The 19,697-nt window shown below is 37.6% G+C and overlaps 1 protein-coding gene across 2 annotated transcripts in view; it reads right to left on the minus strand.

Annotated features, from left to right (window-relative positions):
- ankfn1a (ankyrin repeat and fibronectin type III domain containing 1a) overlaps positions 1-19,697 on the minus strand; it is an 83,809-nt gene that overhangs the window by 36,354 nt on the left and 27,758 nt on the right. For both annotated transcript variants that reach the window (XM_084135542.1, XM_084135541.1), the window contains 4 exons: positions 15,024-15,061; positions 4,816-4,944; positions 2,808-3,000; positions 1,677-1,887 (listed from right to left, as the gene is read on the minus strand). In XM_084135542.1, the coding sequence (XP_083991668.1) occupies positions 1,677-1,887; positions 2,808-3,000; positions 4,816-4,944; positions 15,024-15,061 (571 nt within the window). The remainder of the gene's footprint in view (positions 1-1,676; positions 1,888-2,807; positions 3,001-4,815; positions 4,945-15,023; positions 15,062-19,697) is intronic.

Genomic DNA, 19,697 nt, shown 5'->3' on the forward strand with positions numbered 1-19,697 from the left:
CCGCGGTGGAGCGGTGGGCACAGAGGCTGGAGGTGGAGCCTGGGGATCCTCTGGGCCGGGTGGAGCTAGTAGCCTGAAGCACTAAAGCAGAACAACACAAGATGTTGAAGAAGATGCAGAGGGGCTGAAGGATACCAGCAGAGGTGGGACAGAGGAACTGGCTGTTTAAGGAGGTGGGAGAGGGAGGTTTGGCGGGCATTCAGAATAAACAGGGGGCGCTGGAGATATAGGGCACGTTGCAGATACAGGAGATACAGGGACATTAGGTTTTACCTCCCCATACCAGTACATTAAATCCTCCTCAAAATTGTCCATTAATTCCTTCAAACAACCACCAGAGATTCTAACCATAGCATCCACTGCGGTGGGATTGTGGGCGGGGCTTCCCTCCAAGCCATCAATCTCCACTAATACTCCCTCTGCTATGCACGATGTTGCCGGTTCACGGACCTGGTCAGACACTGTTTGTGGTACGGCTCCGGGGCAATGACCCCTTCCGACCTCATCTCTGGTTCGGGCTCGTACAGTGCGGCAGGCCGGTCCCCACAGTCTGCGGTGAGCACTAACGTCTCCGTGCAGTCGCTCGCTGCTGGTGGATGGCTGGTCTCTGGCTATGTGTTCGGAGTGGGGCTGGTAACGTTGTCATCCTCAGCGGGGCCAATGGTGTAAGCTGAACCGCAGTTCACCACCCACTCGACGAACTTGGCAAATGATCCTCGAGGACCCACACCGGGCAGGCGAGCCTTTGTGCGCTAGTTCAAACTGGTCAAATAAAAAGCGCACAGGAAGCAGTCTGGAATCCACATGTGTGGCCTTAAGGCTCCAAGCAAAGCAGCAGCACAGCAGGTGAATCCATGCTGATCAGGTTCAGTCCATTCTGTTACGTAACGTGGTATATAAAAACTCTCAAGACGAAGAATAATTCCAGGAGACAAGAAAACCACAATAATACAAACGAGAACTAAAGAGACTAAAGGAGAACTGAGGGCTTATAAGCATGGACCAAACAAAGAGAAGTAATAAGTTAGTTAATTGGACAACAGGTGAACTGAATAAGGCTAACAAGGGAACAAACTAGAAAGTAGACAGACAGGCAATACAAAGCATAATCGTTACAACTAATATAGCATATATACAGTATACAAACACATTATATATACTGTATGTGTTCAAAGTTCAAATGTTCAAAGTTAAAAAAGAGGAGGAGCTTGCACACATAATAGTAAATAGTAGAAGATTTCTTACAAAAAATACAATTAATTAGAGACCAAAATGCAAATACAAAACATTTTCGTCATCAGTGTCGTTTTATATTTACATATGTTGACATATAATGTTGGGACAGAACCTCAAGAATAATAAGTTATATAAATATAAATAATAAATTCTACATAAAATATTATACTAATGAAGTGCTAGCATATTCAGATGTTTTGCTTTCATCAAAATGTGTGGTGAGGACAATACCTGCACTAACTTTGGCATTTTGGCATTTACCATGTCACATTTTTGTGAAGGACTAGATTAATTAACAGATTTACTCCAATCCAACTTGAAACTTGAAGAATCGTTTAATGCCTCCTTAATAAGGAAACACTTCAGACACAAGAAGCTATTTAGACACACCGAGGGAATTGGCTGTTTAAAGCTTGTCATTGGTTAATATGCATACTCACAGTGAGGGCTCTCCTTCCCTCCAGCTTTGAGCAACAGCTTGGCTATGGGAACGTTGTTGGTCATGATGGAGATGTCCAGAGGTGTAAGGCCTTCACTGTTAGGGGTGTTGAGGTCCAGTTCATCAGCTGTGTACTGAAACAGCAGGATCTGCACAGCATCCAGGTCCTGCTGTTCAACAGCCTCAAACAGAGCCTCACTGCTCTGAACGTTCTATGAGGAGAAAGTGACAGCAAATACTTTTACCTTGTTACAAAAAAAATTCCATTTCAAATAAATGTTGTTCTTTTTAACTTTCTATTCGTCAAAGAATCATGAAAAACTGTATCATGGTTTCGACAAAATATTAAGCAGCACAGCTGTTTTCAACATTATTAATAATAATAATATGAAATGTTTCTTGAGCACCAAATCAGCATATTGCTGGCGATCTAGATAGATTTCAAATTCTCTCCGTCTGTCTGATTAGGATACTCGAACAAATTTTTTTTTTCAATGCACTACATAGCCGTGTTTATGGTTTTCAGGAAAATCAAGCTATGTTTCTGCATACTACTGTTAACTGGGATTGGAGAAAACACACACACACACACACACACAAAAAACAGCACACTACAATCAGCACAGACAACATAAAACAAGTTTAACTGCTCATGGGTTTGACCTACAACCTTTCCATTACCAGCACAGATCTGTTACCAGGTATCCACCAGAGGGTGGACACAGAAATTTCTAGTTCCTTAAAGAATGCAGTAGAGGTCAAAAATTAAATGGGGATTGTTTAAGCAAATATTAGGCAAAAACAACACATTATAATAATAAGAGCTTCTCCTCTTCAGTTGTGAGTTTGATCCATGAGTGAAAACATACAGAGGCAGCAAGGGTGAGGGATGTAATCGGGCACTTAAGTTAACAAGATGATTGCTAGATCTAGCTGTATATAATCAGTGACATTTGTGGAAGTTCTGAGAGCATGGCACGGCGCTGACGGTCTCACGAGCACCCGAAATATCATTCCAGCTCAAAACATGTCTTGTGTAAGGTCAAGTGAATGTTAACATCAATTTATTCTACATTATATAAATGTAAATGTTGGCTAATGTTAGCTTTTTACAAAAAAAAAATTTACTCACAGATACTTTGCGGATACGGTCGGATCGGCCAAAAAAGTAGGCATCTTCGAAGGAGGAGTGGCTTCCTTTGAACTTCTCCGAGAGGTTGCGGTAGAGACGCTTGGCAGCGCTGGGGGAGGCGGGACCCGCCCCCTTCTTATTCTGCGTCAGCTGCAGGTTCTGCATCTGTTGTGTCATAGTAATGGAGAAGTTCCTGTGGAGTCGAGAAGGGAAAGAGAACAGACAAAACACTTTTAGGTGTGATGCCTGTTGCATCAGTGTTGTTAAGAGTCTGCACTCGAAATAAATTCTTAGCATGTGTTTCGGTATGTCATTTATGACTAATATCTGAGTCAGTAGTGCCTCAGGGACAGATGGCCACTGGATAGTCATTAATGCTTCAGCTCAGGCAAAAGCTACCTGCAAAATAACTGCATACTGATGCACAGGTAAAAGAAAAAGGCAAATATGTAAAATCTAAATGAACCTTTCTGATATCTGCACTCGTTCAAAAGTTTGTGGTCAGACTCTGTATGTGTTTAAAAAAAAAAAAAAAAGATTATTTTTCATTCAGAAAGGATGCATTAAATTGATTAAAAGTGGCAGACATTGATAATGTTACAAAATAATTTCAAATGCTGTTCTTTTGAACTTTCTATTAATCAAAGATTTCCAAAAAATGTATCACAGTTTCTACAAAAATATTAATCAGCAAAACTGTTTTCAACATTGACAAACATAATAAATGTTTTTTGAGCAGCAAATCAGCATATTAGAATGATTTTTGAAGGATCGTGTGAAACTGAATTGTAATAATATTTCACAACATGACCATTTTTACAGTAGTTTTGATTAAATAAATGCAGTTTTGGTGAGCATAAGAGACTTCACAGGCACAAATTGCATTCCTTCAAAAGAATTTATAAAAAAAAAAAAAAGAAATCTGACAGATTAATTTCAAGCCATTAACAGTCAACGTCAAAACTGATATCGCTTAAACCGTTGCAGACAATTTTATTAAAAATGATAGCCAGACTGTCTCTCACTCCACATCAACATGGTCTAGTTGTCAAGGATATCCTCAATGTTCTTATAGCACAATGGAAATCTGCAGGAAATCAATTAATTCTGAGCCAAGAATAACAGTAAACCCAGACAATGAATTAATAGTAGTTTCCTAATTAAAAAAAAAAACACACCTTAAAAAAGCACAGCATAGGTAATAGTTGTTTTGATGCATCAAAAAAGGACACAAATATTTGTGAAAGAATATTTAGACTGTTCTGAAGAATTTTTGATCTGAGTTAACTGCAGGTTATGTAATCACAGACGAGTAGCACCTTTATCACTCATCAATCTCTCCATGACGTGCAAAAACAATTCATATAAATGCCTGAAAAAAGATCTGTTCCATTTGTCAAAGCATCTGGCACGAGTGCACACTGTCTGAACATGCTAAGGGCATGAGTGCACAAAAATTTTCTTGATATGTGAAAACAAATATGAGAACTCTTCCCTTTCAACACCTTCATTCTTCCAAAAAAGCAAACATCAAAATTGTCCCTAACTGACATTCTCCTTAAAAGCTGTGGAACCGTTGGGGATCTATGTGGTATTTCTCATCCCAGCGGTCTATAATCCTGTCAGACATGACATTAAGGCATTGTCCTGTTTTTTTTTCTTCCTTGTGCACAGTTTTGAGCGTGCAAACACCCACTCATAGCACTAATAATAATGCACTCTGCAGTGCTAGAGTGAAGCCTCTGACACCAGTGAGTAATTGAGCGAGCAAAGTGAGTGGTCGAATCGGAGCGGTGCTCTAAGGTTGAGCCTTGAATCCAATTAAGCCATTAAAAAAAAGGGAAAAGGCAGCTGCCACTATGACTGAGGAACACCTGTGGGAAACAGCAGGGGGGTGATGGATAATATTAGCAACACTGGAGAGGGGAATCATACTGTGAGTACACTTGGAGTGAGTGACTGCAGACGGACGAGAGTACAGCGAGAGCGAAAGAGATGCTGAACTCACCTGTCCAGACTCTGGGAGCTCCCCGGAGAGCCTGAGAGGAGAAAGAGGGGTCTGAAATCCTTAATCAACGCAGCATCGCTCTGCCTCTGGTTGAGTCTCTGAGCAAGCCGGGAGATCCTACTCTCAGATCTGATGAGAGAAAGTCCAGTGAGATGTGGGAAAGAGTCGGTTTCAGGGCACGGGAAGAGGGAAAAGATCAAAACAGACACCCCTGCTCTGGAGTTGCCCGGAGTACCAGGTGTTCACCGGAGCTCTCCTCTTCACGCGCATCTCGCCGCGGTGTTGGCAGGCTAATGTGCGGTGAGAGGAAAGAGGAGAGGAGATGGAGGGGGGGAGGGAGAAAGAGAGAAAGGGAGGTGGAGAGAGGGGCATTCTGCAGGCGCTAGGATGAGCGACACAGACAACAAAAGCACACGGGCGTTTAAAGCGAGATTCCACTGAGCATGCCCAAAGCACACTGTGCAAGCGATGGGGATGGGGGGGGAGGGAGGGTAGAAAGACCTGTTGTTCTTTTCTCATAATCACTCCAGTTGTTTCATTCTCCCTCTTATCAGCAGAAACAGGCATCTAATCCCTCAACACAACAGTATTTTTTTTTAAACAGCACAGGAGGGCTGTTCCAAAAGGTAGGCAGCGTAATTATTAAGATTATGTTTCTGCCTCTCAGTGCATTTGTTATTGAGCTCAACTAGCCACCACAGAGTTTTTCATCAGATTCTTAAAAAAAAGAAAAGAAAGATGGATCCACAGGTCATAGACCCCCACATCCAAACCGAGCCGACTACCTAGACTGCATTTATAAAATCTTGAAATAATCATAGAAATATAAAAAAATGAAAAACATTAATCAGTTACAAATATAAATGATGTATATTATATTTAATATAATGAAATTATAATTAAACTATAATTCAGGTCTTTACATTGGCTCCCAGATACATTTAGGATTGATTCTAAAGTATTCTCACTGGTATATAAATCACCCAATGGCCTAGGACCTCAATACATTGCAGATATGCTCACTAAAAACACATCACTCAGATCATTAGCATCACATCAGCTAGAAATACAAAGGGTTCAGTCTGCTTTTAGCTACTATGCAAACGGTAGCTGGAACCAGCTTCCAGCTGAGATCAGATGTGCTCCTACAGTAGTCACATTCAAATCCAGACTCCAAACACATCTGTTTACCTGTGCATTTACTGAATGAGTGCTGTCCCAATGTACGTCCGACTGATTACACTGTATTTTATTTTGCATCCTCCTTTTTATTCTAAACTGAACTCAAAGGGCACAGAGAAATGAAACCATGCTGATGGCCTGGGTCTGTGTTGGAGTGGTGAGTTTGACGTGATTAAACTCGAGGTTATGTGGGGTGCGGACTGGATTGATTCCATTCCTAGAGCTTCCGAACAAATGGGTTTTTAGGGTGCGGACTGATGAGGCAGTGAACCCGAGGTTAGCCTGTGAGTCGGTCCTAGAGCTCCTCCTGTCCGATTTTAGGGAAAAATCGGGTCCATCGGAGACGTCCAATAGATTTCTTAGGCGCGGCCGAAAGAACACCACAGACACAGTGTAATCACCATGGGAAAATCTCAGAGAAAAACTGGGAGTTTACACCGGTATTTTTCCAGACGAGAAGTTTATCGATGTATCGTCTTTTTACTCTTAATTCATTTTATAACTGTACCATATATCTCTTTTAATTTCTTTTATAACTGTTTTAATTTTCCTTGCTTTTATTTTGTGATTATTTTAATTCCTTTCTGTAAAGCATTTTGAATTGCCATAGTGTATGAAATGTGCTATATAAATAAACTTGCCTTGCCTTAATATTACAGTTATTAACAATATAATTATAACAGACAGTTATATAACTATTAAGAGTTATAAATACACTTTCACTCTTAATTTCGGAAAAAGCATCAATAAAAATGTGAATTGAAAATGGTTGAAACATGACGGTAACGGCATTTAGCTTAGAGATTTATTATTAGGGTTGTGTTCTTTACAAGTAGCATGAACTAACAACGAGCAATACATTTGTTACAGTATTTATTAATCTTTGTTAATGTTAAAATCTAGCCGTTAATTGTTTGTTCATGTCAGTGCATTAAATAATGTTAACAAATACAACATTTGATTTTAATAATGAAATTAACATTAAGATTAATAAATGCTGTAGAAGTACTGTTCAGGTTATGTTAAATAAAGTAGTTAACTAATGAAACCTTATTGTTAAGTGTTAAGTGCATTTTATTTACCTCTTGTATAGCATATTATAGCATATATTTACTAAAAACACTAACAGGTAGAATGTTCCAAATCAGCCACTTATGAGGTTCCTTAAGTTCCTATGTAGGCAGCAATGAGGCAGTTCAATAGGTTTTGGAACAGAGCCAATAAACATGAATCACAAATCTGATTAAAACTTATTTGTGGCTAGTCAAAGTCTTTAATATAAGATGCGCCCAAAGGGAAAAATACATAATGCTCAACTTAACTGGAGCATATTCAAACTAGAAGATGTCCTAGTTTCCCCTTGTTGTCGATGTTGTTATAATAATGATCAGAACGGGGAATAAAATTGTTTGTCTATGTATTTGTAAAGACCCTTAGGTTTTAAAGCAATATTGAGAATGAGTGCTCAATCACTGCATGTAATGCTTTTAATCCATTAATACTGACTTAATAGCTGGAATGCTTGACTGTGTGTTTAGTGCCCTAGTGCACAAAAGCATGTCCTGATTTTTATTGTCTCCTACGGCCAATGGAAAATTACAGTTCCATTAACTGGCGGAGGTTTTTTCAAAGTGTTTTAGAAGTAATATTACCTTTTAAAGATGAAATTTGAATTAAACTACAAAAAAACACACAAAAAAACAAGTTTTACTGTGAGAGGATTGGCTCAGATTCATTGTAATTCTAGTCTACGTCTACAGTCGTGACATGGTGTGAAATAGGCCCCTTGGGAAAAAGGAATATTATACTAATATGGCTTATTATCTCTCCACCTACTTGCATATTAGTGAATGCTTTAATTTCTCAGAGAATAGCTCAGACCATTTGTTTCTCATGCAAAATGGTTACTGAACACAGAAGTGCTAATGGCCATAGTTGTAGAAGTACGCTGGTGACGAATCCAATTGTTGCGGGATGTTGTTACCCAACCATTCCAGCTGGAGATCAAGACAAGTTTGAGGAAAGAAGAGGGGATGATTCATGACCACATGGACTGAAAGCTAAGTGACAGACAAAACAGTGTAACCACACAAATGCAGTCCTGTGTTAATTCTACGAAGAGAAAGAGACCTCAAAGAATATATGAGTGATTCTATAACTGGAGATACATTTTGCATTTCATAAAGTTAAAGAAAACAGAACTAACAGAAATTCTTTCCAGTATCTTATTGAAAATATATAAAATTTTAATAATTCAGTGCTTGCCAAACACAAATTACTTCCTTTTTTTGCTTTTAACGAAAAACCTTTGGATATCTTTATACAGTAGTATTGTTTGTCAGCTCTGTTACTGTCAATTCTATTACATATACATACAGTCAACATTATTATTCTACCTTGGTAACAGAGTTTGACAGTAAAATAATTGACGATTTTAAACTTTTTAGCCAAAAACTCAACTTGCTAGCATAAATGCTTAGCCTGGATGCCAGCCAAACTTAGCCCCGCCCTCAAAATTTTTAGGTCGGGAAGTTCGGTCTGGACTCGATCCGTTGAGGAGCTAATAAGCTATTATGCCCGAACAAAAATTGTTCGGACCAATCAAATTGTCAGGGCGGGCTTTATACGATGATGGACAGATGAGCAACGTAACGTAATCATCCACGTCACCAACGAGCGCTTGGGTTGACTGCCGCTGGAGAATTGTTATTTCACGAGTTCACACTTACAAATAAGTCAGATAGAATAAATGCATATTTGGCGTGCTGTCCGAGGAGAGGCTCCGGGATCGGTATTCGGCCCGAACCCAAAGTACTCCCCCCGTATTCCAGGCTGTGGAAGAACAAGCCGAGAGTGAGTGGGGGGATGCTGAAAACTGTCAAGGAATGTTAGGTGAGTTGACATAGTGAATAAACCTATGCTTCTTCCTCTCATGCTGATAGTGTAGACCGTAGACGGTAATTGTTTGATGACAAGTTGATTGGATTGATTATTTGAACGTGCTCCTCCCGAACTTTGTTTATAAAACATCATGTTTAGATTCCGCCATCGCGTCTGTTATAGAAGATATCGACAGCGCATTCATTTTAAAAGAGGGACAGAGAACCGCGATCAAGGCATTTGTCGATCGGAAACATGAATGAAAAACATACGTCACTTACTCCGTTGCTCTGATTGGTTGTAGGTCTATCCAATTGAGTGCAGAGGCATTTTCTTTCCTGGTTCGGTTGAAACACGCCCCATAATCAAAGCTCAATGGAGCAGTATCAGACTCACATTCTGACTAGAATTTGAGTATGACGACGTCAGGCTAATAAATGCTAAGAACACTAATGAAATCATGAATAAAAGACTTTTAAACAACCCACTGTGTGATCAGTGATAAATTATGTTTTCCTTTTGATATTGTGGTAACAATTTAGACGATTTACAAAATAATTATTGGTGTAAGGAACTTTTTGGATTAAAATATTTTCTCAGAGAAACCACATAAACCTTTCAGTGCTTCAAATGTTATCAGTGAGGGAAAGTGGCATCATTTCCTGTATCTTATAGTTGTGGGAGATTATTCCACCAATTTAAAGGCAAAGTATAGTACGGTAACAGAATTGACGCAAAATTTATGGACACACATTTTTATGACTATTTAGTGCTAAAATAATACAGTGACTAATGATTTTCAGACACTTTTTACAGAAAATTGTATTATTGTCTGTAACATCTTGTGATCCATGACAATGAGTAACAAATTATTAAAATCATTTAAAAAAATATAACCATTTGAAAAAAGCAGAAAAAAATAATGACTCTGGACATCAAATGTACCGGCAATTATAGAATAACACATATGCCAACATGAAAGTCAGCTTCAATTGATCATTATCTAACATAAAACGTGCGGCCACGGATGCTACAATTTACTGGGTTCCTCAACCTGTCTCTCAAAAACAACTGATTCTTTTATTAGGTTGTGCTAATCAGAAACAAAAAAAAGTTACGTTGAATGATGAATAACGTTAATATTTCATGCTCATTTTTAGATAAGAAACAAATTGAAATATGAATGAAATGCTGTGTCTGAAATTTCTCACTCATTCACTATTCCCGAAACATCAAATGCCACATATGTGTAGTATATGAATAAATAAACAAATGAATAACCAAATTTGAACATTGATGTAAATATATGTACTCTTTTTGTAAATATATGTGCTCTTTTTTTTTCACGTCAATCTTTCTTTGAAACTATACATATTTTTGTTTACTTTTTTGTTTTATAAATGACTCAATTATACAACAAATCATTATTGGTATAAAACAGTATCATAGACTGTAGATAATTTCCGGAAGCTGTAAATAAAACAAAGATTATTGGAGTATGTTTTACAAGAAAACACTATTTCAGTCTTAATATACTCTGCTTTATACACATAGAGCGCCATATATAGATATAGATATAGATATAGAGTGCCAGGGTCTAAACAGTTCAAATGTAATGGCAAAAATTTTACAGACAATTTTCCATGAGGGAAGAACAAAGCTACATGTTTCCATAGCTGCAGCTTAAAAGCAAAGCTCTCATCGTCTTGCATGCGAGCAATCAGGGGACACAAGCTTAATAAGAACTGACACTAATGGTACAGCGAGACGTCCATGTCATCGGTTCCTATCAGTAAAAATCCTTGAAAGGGTATTAGGAAAAAACAATACAGCATCATTGTGGACCAACACAGCCCATGGCGATCTCTGATAAGAAGTAAATAAATGAATTAATTAGTATTTCTTGAATGTTTACTACTTTTGTGCAGTGCTATTGCATCCTGTGGCTTACAGGAATTCCTCCTTGCAACATTATGCTTTATAAACCCAATTTCTCATGTTTGGCAGCATTGGGAAAAAGAAACAAATTTACAAAAGCAAGACAAATAACTCTGTCAACATGTAGTGGCTGCATTAAAAAAGGCTTATTTTATTTCTAAAGTCAAGGGGAAGATAAAAGTAATACTAGAAAGAAACAATGAGGAAACCAGGACAGCTAGTAATAGTATATAAGCACAGGTGTAGGATGACTAAAGATACAAAAGGAGGGTGTGAAAACAGGTAGAACAAGTGATATAGATGGAGGATATCAAAAGGAGATGAAAAAGACACCTTTTTTCTCTGTTTCTATTGCTTGAAGCAGAAACATCTTGATGAGCAATAATGGTATTTCACGTGAAGTTGTAGTTATCACACAACCACTTCTAAACTCATGTCATCTCCAACCTGATCTAGTCTTCTCGCATTACAGCTGCTTCCAGATAGTTCTTGACTCGTGGAAAGACAAGAAGAAACCTACTGAAGGGGGGCTGTGAGATGGGCGAGCACACAGCCAATCAGAAGACAGTAAACCAAGTCACGACGGCGTGAAAGAGCAAACGTTCTCTTCTCAGCAGGCTTTTGTGTGCAGCTCCTCTCCGCAGCTCAAGGGTAAGTGTTCCATTTGCATGGCAGGCAAAACAAAGGCCACGACAACAGCTCTGAGACACACATCTCATCTGGGGCATGGGCTTGGAGGCTTGGGTTCTATTAGCATTTTGTTCAAAATCTAAAAAAAATACTCAGTTTACTGCCAGTCAAATCCATGATAACATTCGCCGATTCCTCAGGCCAAGAGCATACCATATGTAGGATGGTGATTAGTTTTGAAACAGCTACTGCAATGAACAGAAAAAGTGGGAAGTGGATACTACTAGACAGAGCCAAAATCATGCTCCAGGAACTTGGAGAGTGAAGAATCAGAACTGGTTGTGAGATTTTATAAACAAATGATGTTCAATTGCAATGAATGTAATACGAATCAAATGTTTAGCTTGAATGCTTGAGTACTTTAAATGAATAGTCAAACCAAAAATTTCTCATAATTTCCTCACCCTCATGTTGTTCCAAACCTGTTTGCATTTCTTTCCTTTGCTGCACATGAATGATATTAAAAGATAATTGGAAACCAAACAATCAGGTTTGGAATGACATGAGAGTTAGTAAATGATGACATATGACAGAATCATTTTTAGGTGAATTATCCCTTTAAGTAACTTCAAATTAAAGCCACCCACTAATTGGGCACTAGTTGACAATCAACACAATTTGCTAAAACTTTAGTTTATCAAACTGCAGCTGTGATTTTTGTTAAGTGAATTTGTTTTTTTTGCAACTGAATTTGTTAAGCTAAACGATTAAGGACTCAATCCTTTAGCAGAATAAAGTCAAGTGTCATATAAAGCTTACATAAACATTATAGAGATCTTTACATAACCCTCCTTAAACTCGAGTGTTACCTCTATGTGTGGGCAACATGGATTTCTGTGTCCCAGACTAGTGTGAGTCAACCTCATTCTGCATATACACCGAAACTATAATCCAGAGCATTTTGTGTCAGTTGAAAGTACAACTTATCCTGAGAAAAACCTGGACTCCTTTTTTTTTTTTTGGCACAAAATTCTGACATTAAAAGCAATATAGTGTCACTTTAAAGTCTCCTGTGTCTCTTCTGTATCCATCAATCAGTGAGAACTGAGCCAGAGAGTGTCTCGACTGACCGAGTATAAATCAAGCAGCTGACAACTGGTCCTGATGTTATCATTGTTCATAGGAAACCAATAGACGACTGTGACGTTCAAACTATTTTTGTCTCTGAAGCCATGTGCTGTTCTTTTTATAAGTTATACTTTTGGCCTTTTATGCCTTTATTGGATTGGACAGTTCAGACAGGAAAGCAAGGGCAGAGAGAGGGGAAACGAGAACAGCAAAAGACTTTGAGATAGAAATCGAACTCGGCTCATCAGAGGAGCAGTTGCGCTATATGTTGGAGCGCTGCCCATGACGCAAAGCGTTCTAAACACCGAGTTGATTTTTTTCTCATGTTTGGTCAAAATAAAGTTCAAAATAATGACAGACTTAAGGCTCAGTTCGAGATTGGTATTAAAGTCGGCCATAGCGCGGAAGTTGCGATAGTCTTTTCTTCCCTATCGTGTTGCATATGCAAGTGAAACGACTTCTCAAACAAGAAAAAAAGTAGGGCAGGACTTGATTTTGTAAGTCGGGAAATGATTTGATCATTGCGTTGTCATTTGCTATTTGTGCGATCTCGTGAGTGACAGGTTGTCCCACCCTCACGCCGAAGACAAGAGAAGAAAAGAGATGTTGTTGCAAGTGGGAGGAGAATTTTACGAGTGAATTTTTAAAGAGAAATAATGACGTGCACGGTTAATCATTTATGATAAATACTGCAATATTCATGGTGACTTTAAATTCTGTCAGTATTTACTCGCTCTTATGTCTTTTTTGAAAAACCAGTATGACTTTCTTTTCTCCATGGAACACAAGAAGAGTTCAAGCTGCTCTTGTCCATGCAATGTAAGTGAATGGTGACCACAGCTGTCAAGCAAGATTTCCAGTGAATAATGACTTTTCAGTCTGTGGCTTCAGAAGTCTAGAAATATATTAAATAAGTTGCATGGACTACTTTATGAGGCTTTTATGGTGCTTTTTGGAGCTTGGCAGGCTGTAGTCCCTATTCACATTCATTTAATGGAAGAGAGCAGCTCAAACATTCTGCTAAACTACTACTTTTGCGATGGGGGGAGGGGTGGTGGGGGATATTGGATTGAACCCAAAATTGGATTTGTGGAATCAACTATCACATAAACATCATAACTTGCACCCTTTTCTGTATTTATTTCTGTAGCTGCCATGCATAATGCACATGATGGAATATTGCAACATCAGATAAACTAAAACTATCTTTCTAATAAAGTTTAAATCATTTCAATTATTAAATTGGAAAAACAACAGATCACCACCACCACACTGTTGCAGTGCGTATCTCTGGAATGAAAGCCAAAGCACTCGATTATGTCTTCCTGAGGCTTAAACGCAGCTTCAATTGAGTTGATCTCCATGGCAACACTACTAGTGCCATATTTCTTAATGGATAGCATGGGCTCCACTGATTCAGACTGCAGGCAGCACGGTTTCTCACCAAGAGGGAAGCATTCAGAACAGTTTCCCTCAGCACATATTAGACGTGTACATGAAAACACACATTTAGCCAAACAAACTGACAGGTAAGTGGCTTAAAACCTCATAAGAGGCTCTTCTGGTTGTAGAAATGTATTGTTGTGTTGAGCTGAATACAATGCTTGTATAAAACTGCATCAAAAGGACTGACAAACACCTTCCAGAGCTATTACACACTGTCCATTAACACAGAGTGCAGAACAATTCAGGGCAATTTCTGGACACTATATATAGAATTCAATGCAAAAAATGTATTGAAGGTCGAGACCTTGGTATCATAATATCGTACCATTCATTTTGTTAACCTATGAAGTCAACAAATTTGCGCTCATAAATGAACTGCAACACATAAATGAATGAATAAATACATTATCAAACATTAAATGTTGCAGATAGTTAAGTCAAGTTGAGATGCCACAAAGCAAACCTTCATAAAAGTCCATCTAAGACCAAAACAGCAAATTATGTATGTTATCTAATAATAGCGCATACAATCTCGGATATTGGCTGCTTCTGAGTGATGGTGTCTATCCTTAACAAACCCCCCATGGATTCATATAATAATTGGACAACCTATAGCCTGGAAACTAGCTCCTCTGTGCATTTTTATTGGATGAACAACTGCAGTTTGAATTACCAAGGATATCAGATTGATAAGAAGCACAAAGCATAACAGCTATAAACTTTTCCATGATGGACAGATAACAAGTCCTTCTGATATCTTAGTTCTGAAGTGGATTTAATTTAATAATAATAATTAAGAGTTCATACCAAGCTCATTAGGCATCTGTAGTTACACTATACACTGAAACATCATCATATTTCTGTTTTTTTTTTTTTTAACAATATAACATTTGATAGCACCTTAATTAGTTCAACATCTGTTCATTGTCTTCATATTTTCCCTTTTCATTTCTGGCAATTGCATGGAGTTTTAGAAGGTAAAGTATTTAAAATAAACCACTTACTTTTTATGGGTTTCGTATCTGCCAGTGGCTCCAAGACTCTGCAAAATTAAATAAACAAAAAAGTAGAATTTTGAACATTATTTATATTAACATTAATCTTGATAATAAGATTAATTATACATTATTAAGCATGCTATTTGAAAAGTCAAACATTTCAAACCTTTTTCCAAAAATTGGGAATGTCTTTTTTAGGCTTTTGCTTAGAAAATAAATCAGATGTTACGCAGTTACAACCTTTTAGATTGTATAAGTATTGTATTACCCGTAAGTCAAATAAATGCAACACGACAAAAATGCATGAAAATAAAGTGCCTGAATTACTGCTCTAGAATTCCACAGAAGACAAACCAATGCATAAAACAGATGTATAAATGTGGCCCCTCGTTGCTTACGTAAGTTGAGTTAATGATATTAACACTCTCTACTAACACAATGCCAAACAGAAATATTCAATTTTCTAATTACAGTGTAATCAATGCAGACACCAAAGCATTCCTGTTACCAGAAACTGTCCTCACGGTTGGGAATGGCAGCCTCACTGTTGTCATAGCAACTTTCGAGAATTTGTTTAGAAAATCACCTATTCTGTAGATATGCATATTCTTTCATCTGACATCAAATGCCATGCACTGGCCACATTAGCTACCAATACATGAAACTCAGCCAAAGCAAAGTGTATCATAATTATTATTATAGGTAAAGAAAGCGAATTGTATTTGTACAATCGTGCTTGACTTGTTGCAGCGTATACTTTATGTTCTTCATAAGCCTTTGGTATTTTATGAAATAATAAACACAGCAGGGGTGTTTCTTCAGAGGAGACAAGGGAGGAAAAAAATGTAGATGTACAAATAATCACCAATACAACAATAAAAACAAAGCAAAAAATATTATGAAATATGAGAATTAGAATACATAATAATTGAATAATGTATAAACAGTTCATTTTACTTACCAAGTCCAACAGCGGATAAAAGCTGTTTACGAGACAAAACGTGATTTTGAACGCGAAGTTGTCAGGTTTTTATAAAGAGCTTATATAAAGAAAGATTAGAACATTATGAAATTCATGTTGTCTGGTAAAAAAAACTCCACAAATCTGCATAAATTCATAAAACAGATGGGAATGAATGGACAAATTACAAAGCAAACAACCCATCACCTCATTTAGTCACGTCTGAATCTCGAAATTGCTGAAATATGAAATGTTTGTGAGCCGTTTTAGGCTTGATTAAAACTGTAACCATCATGACACCTGTGGATTTGTTGACTATTAGTGTGAAAATGGCTATTAATAATAGTAGCTGAAAATGACATATAAAAGTGACAAAAAACTCTACTTTTACAACATAACTGATTTTGTACTGTATTATTTTTGGAGCAATATATAAGTGTCCCTGTTAGTGCCCCTAATATAGTATTACCTTTCACAACAAAAAGTTGTTATCTCCTAAAAGAAAGAGTAGATTCTGAACTGTCGAAACGAGTCGTCATTAATTCCAGTCTCACTTCCTGTTACATATCTACGTAACAATGTAACAAATTTGCACAGTGCCTGCCTATGGTCTTCATTGGTTGCCCGCGAACAACGTCTACTTTGACCCGCCCTCAAACACTATCGTTGTAGCTGAAAGTTTGGCTTGTGTTGTCGACATGTTGAGAAAACGCTGCTTTCAGCACTGCGAATCCACTTTGCATTTCAAAAGGATGAGGACTCGCGCTGGAATTGATACGGTAAGACCAACGCCATAGTTACTGTTCGTATCACTCAAGCGCTGAAGAAGATCCAGAGCTGAAATTCAAATATGGTAATGGAATTTCATTTCCGACACGCGTTGTAAGCGGTAGACCAATCACAACAGACTGGGCCATCTGACCAATCAGAGCAGAGTAGGCTCTCGGAAAGGAGGGGTTTAGAGAGAAGAAATGAGGTGATATGCAATGTATTTTATGAGAAAATTAAAGTGTTTTTTTACCTTGGGTGCATGTAAACCTATTGTTGGAGTCCTCCAAAACAAAATTAAGAACCTTTAAAATAGCATAATATGGGCACTTAAAAAAAAGACTGGATCTGATTATTATTTTTATGTCAAGTTTTAAATTAAATAGTATGCAAATATAATCATAGATTTTAAACTATTGGTTGCTGGTGGAAAGTGTAAGGTAAATGGTGTTCTATACCCAGAAATGGTAAAAAAAAAAAGTTAAATTGAAGATGAATACTCTCAAGCACAGAAAGGAGACTTTACTTCCTCATTTCAAAAGTCCACAACTGATACTTTGGTAGCACCAGTTTTACATACATAATTTGTTCAAAGAAATCAACTCTTAAAAAGTTAATTCAAAGTTAATTCTCAAAAAAAGGAGTCCTTAATTAGTGGAAACAGGAGCTGATTTCAGTCTTTAAATAGCCAAATAAAAGAAATTATAAATAATGAAATAATTATCTGTAGACCTGGAGAGGCTGAGAGCAATACCTGAAATAATGTGCTTTTGCCACTGGATGTTAATACTCCTTAAATCAATAGCTGCACAACAAATAACATAATTATATCATATTGATAAAAAAAAGAAAAAAGAAAATACACTTGCTACACTGTTCAGACAGCTCTTCAGTTTAAAATCGACAAAATGCTAAGCAGCCTTGAACCTCCTTTGCCAGAACAAAGTAAAGAAAAACATATTGTCACATACTGAAAGAACATGTCTTACAATGTATGATGTGACTCACGTAACTGTGATGTTCAAAACAAGCTGAATCAATTTTGAGGATGACACATTTGCCACAGTGTGTGGTACACGATGTTCTATTCCAAACCCAGCAGCGTCTGTGACTGAAGTCATATTTCCTAACAAAGCTCATAGCGCGAAGAGTCGTGAATATACCCAAGAGGGGCTGTGTGTCCCACATGAATGTGTTTTTTCTGCTCGCATAGAGTCTTGATGAGATCTGCTGGAGATAAATGACTATGATCATTAAGAGTGTAATTGTGTGAAACAAACTGACATCCAATTCCATAACAAACTACCCATTTCTGGCAGGTTAGATGTTTAACCTCTTCCTCTTAAACAACACATGAAACTCTAGATGGCGCAGGCTAATAGGTCCTTAACTCAATCTGCTCGCAATCACATCACCTCTAAAGGGCACAGCTGATTGGTTCCTGCTGTATCAGGTCAGCATTTGCTGTAGCAGTTGCATTGCGCTTTCAGAAACCCTCCACCTTCCCCAGCTCCACCTGTATAGATCTGCTACGGGTAATTCATGTACGCTATATTGAACAGCAGCAGCATGTCACACACCATGTTGTGTGTGTATTAGCAAGTCCCGTACTTGCTCTGCAGCAGCAGCAATAACCAACAGGAGCAGCAGCGTAGCTGATCTATTATGCCAATACCAAAAATATCAACATTGTCATATCCATTACCACGCCAAACACTCTGAGAGTTTTCAAGACAGAATTATTAAAACTTTCAAATTAAATTGAAAACTGAAAATATAAATATAAAAGCGAAATTCAAAATGTTAATAAAAATATATTAGTATCTTAATGATGCTGAACACAGACCTAAAGTCAAATTGTGACATATGAAGTACAGAACTTTATCACAATTGTGAGAAATACTCAATTACAACTGTTCAATATAAAATTGCAAATGTGAGATCTAAATTCACAATTATTACAGAAGTGCATTATATTAATTTGTAAAACAAAGTTGCAATTACATGAAATAAAATCAATTACTTTGAGTGAGCTGACTTGTATGGAGCCCCTAAAAGGACATGATGATGAAAAAAATGTGAAAAATTATGCAATGCTTTTGTATTGTCTTGCAAATGTCTTGCGTTCCCCAGAGAAACTTTGTGTTCACTCACAAATTTTGGGGAATTTGAAGCGTTCTTGGGGGAATGCAAAAGTTGGTAACACTTTAGTTTAGGGTCCAATTCTCACTATTAACTAGTTGTTTATTAGCATGTATATTACTAGGATATTGACAGTTTATTAGTACCTATAAAGCACATATTAATGCCTTATTCTGCATGACCATTTTCTACATCCCTTAATCCAACCCAATGCCTAAACTTAACAACTACCTTACTAACTATTAATAAGCAGTAATTAAGAGTTTTTTGAGTCAAAAGTCGTAGTTAATAGTCAGTTAATATAGTGAGACACTAATCTGAAGTGTGACCCAAAAGTTTTTACGAAGGAACGCAAAGGATTTGCGAGTGAATGCAAAAAAAAAATGTGCACAAGAATGCAAAAGCATTGAAATATTTGTTTTCCCTCTCATCTCATATATTTCCATGGACTTGCCATAAAGGGCCTTTAGTCATACTCAGCAAGGCCATTTGTTTTTGACTTGAACAACCAGATCAAACAAAATCCAGCAAAAATGACAAAGCAATCTTGAACCGTGTGAAAATGTGAACATGGCAAAATGTCCGAGAGCAGCAAATGCCAGCGGACCGGCGCTTTGAGCTTAGCGGCTTTGAGATTTCTAATCGAGAGAATTGCTATCGACAGCTTGTTGATTTTGGTGAAATGTCACACTCAGGAAGCTCTATCGGGAACGCGACACAGGGCTGCTCCTGTCTGCGTCTGTTTTTTTAATGTCAGTGGACCTTCTGGGCTAATACAACAGTTCAGGGGCGACAACTGTCAATCTGTG

This window comes from Abramis brama, assembly GCF_963993115.1.
Source record: "Abramis brama genome assembly, chromosome: 14".
Lineage (NCBI taxonomy): Eukaryota > Metazoa > Chordata > Actinopteri > Cypriniformes > Leuciscidae > Abramis > Abramis brama.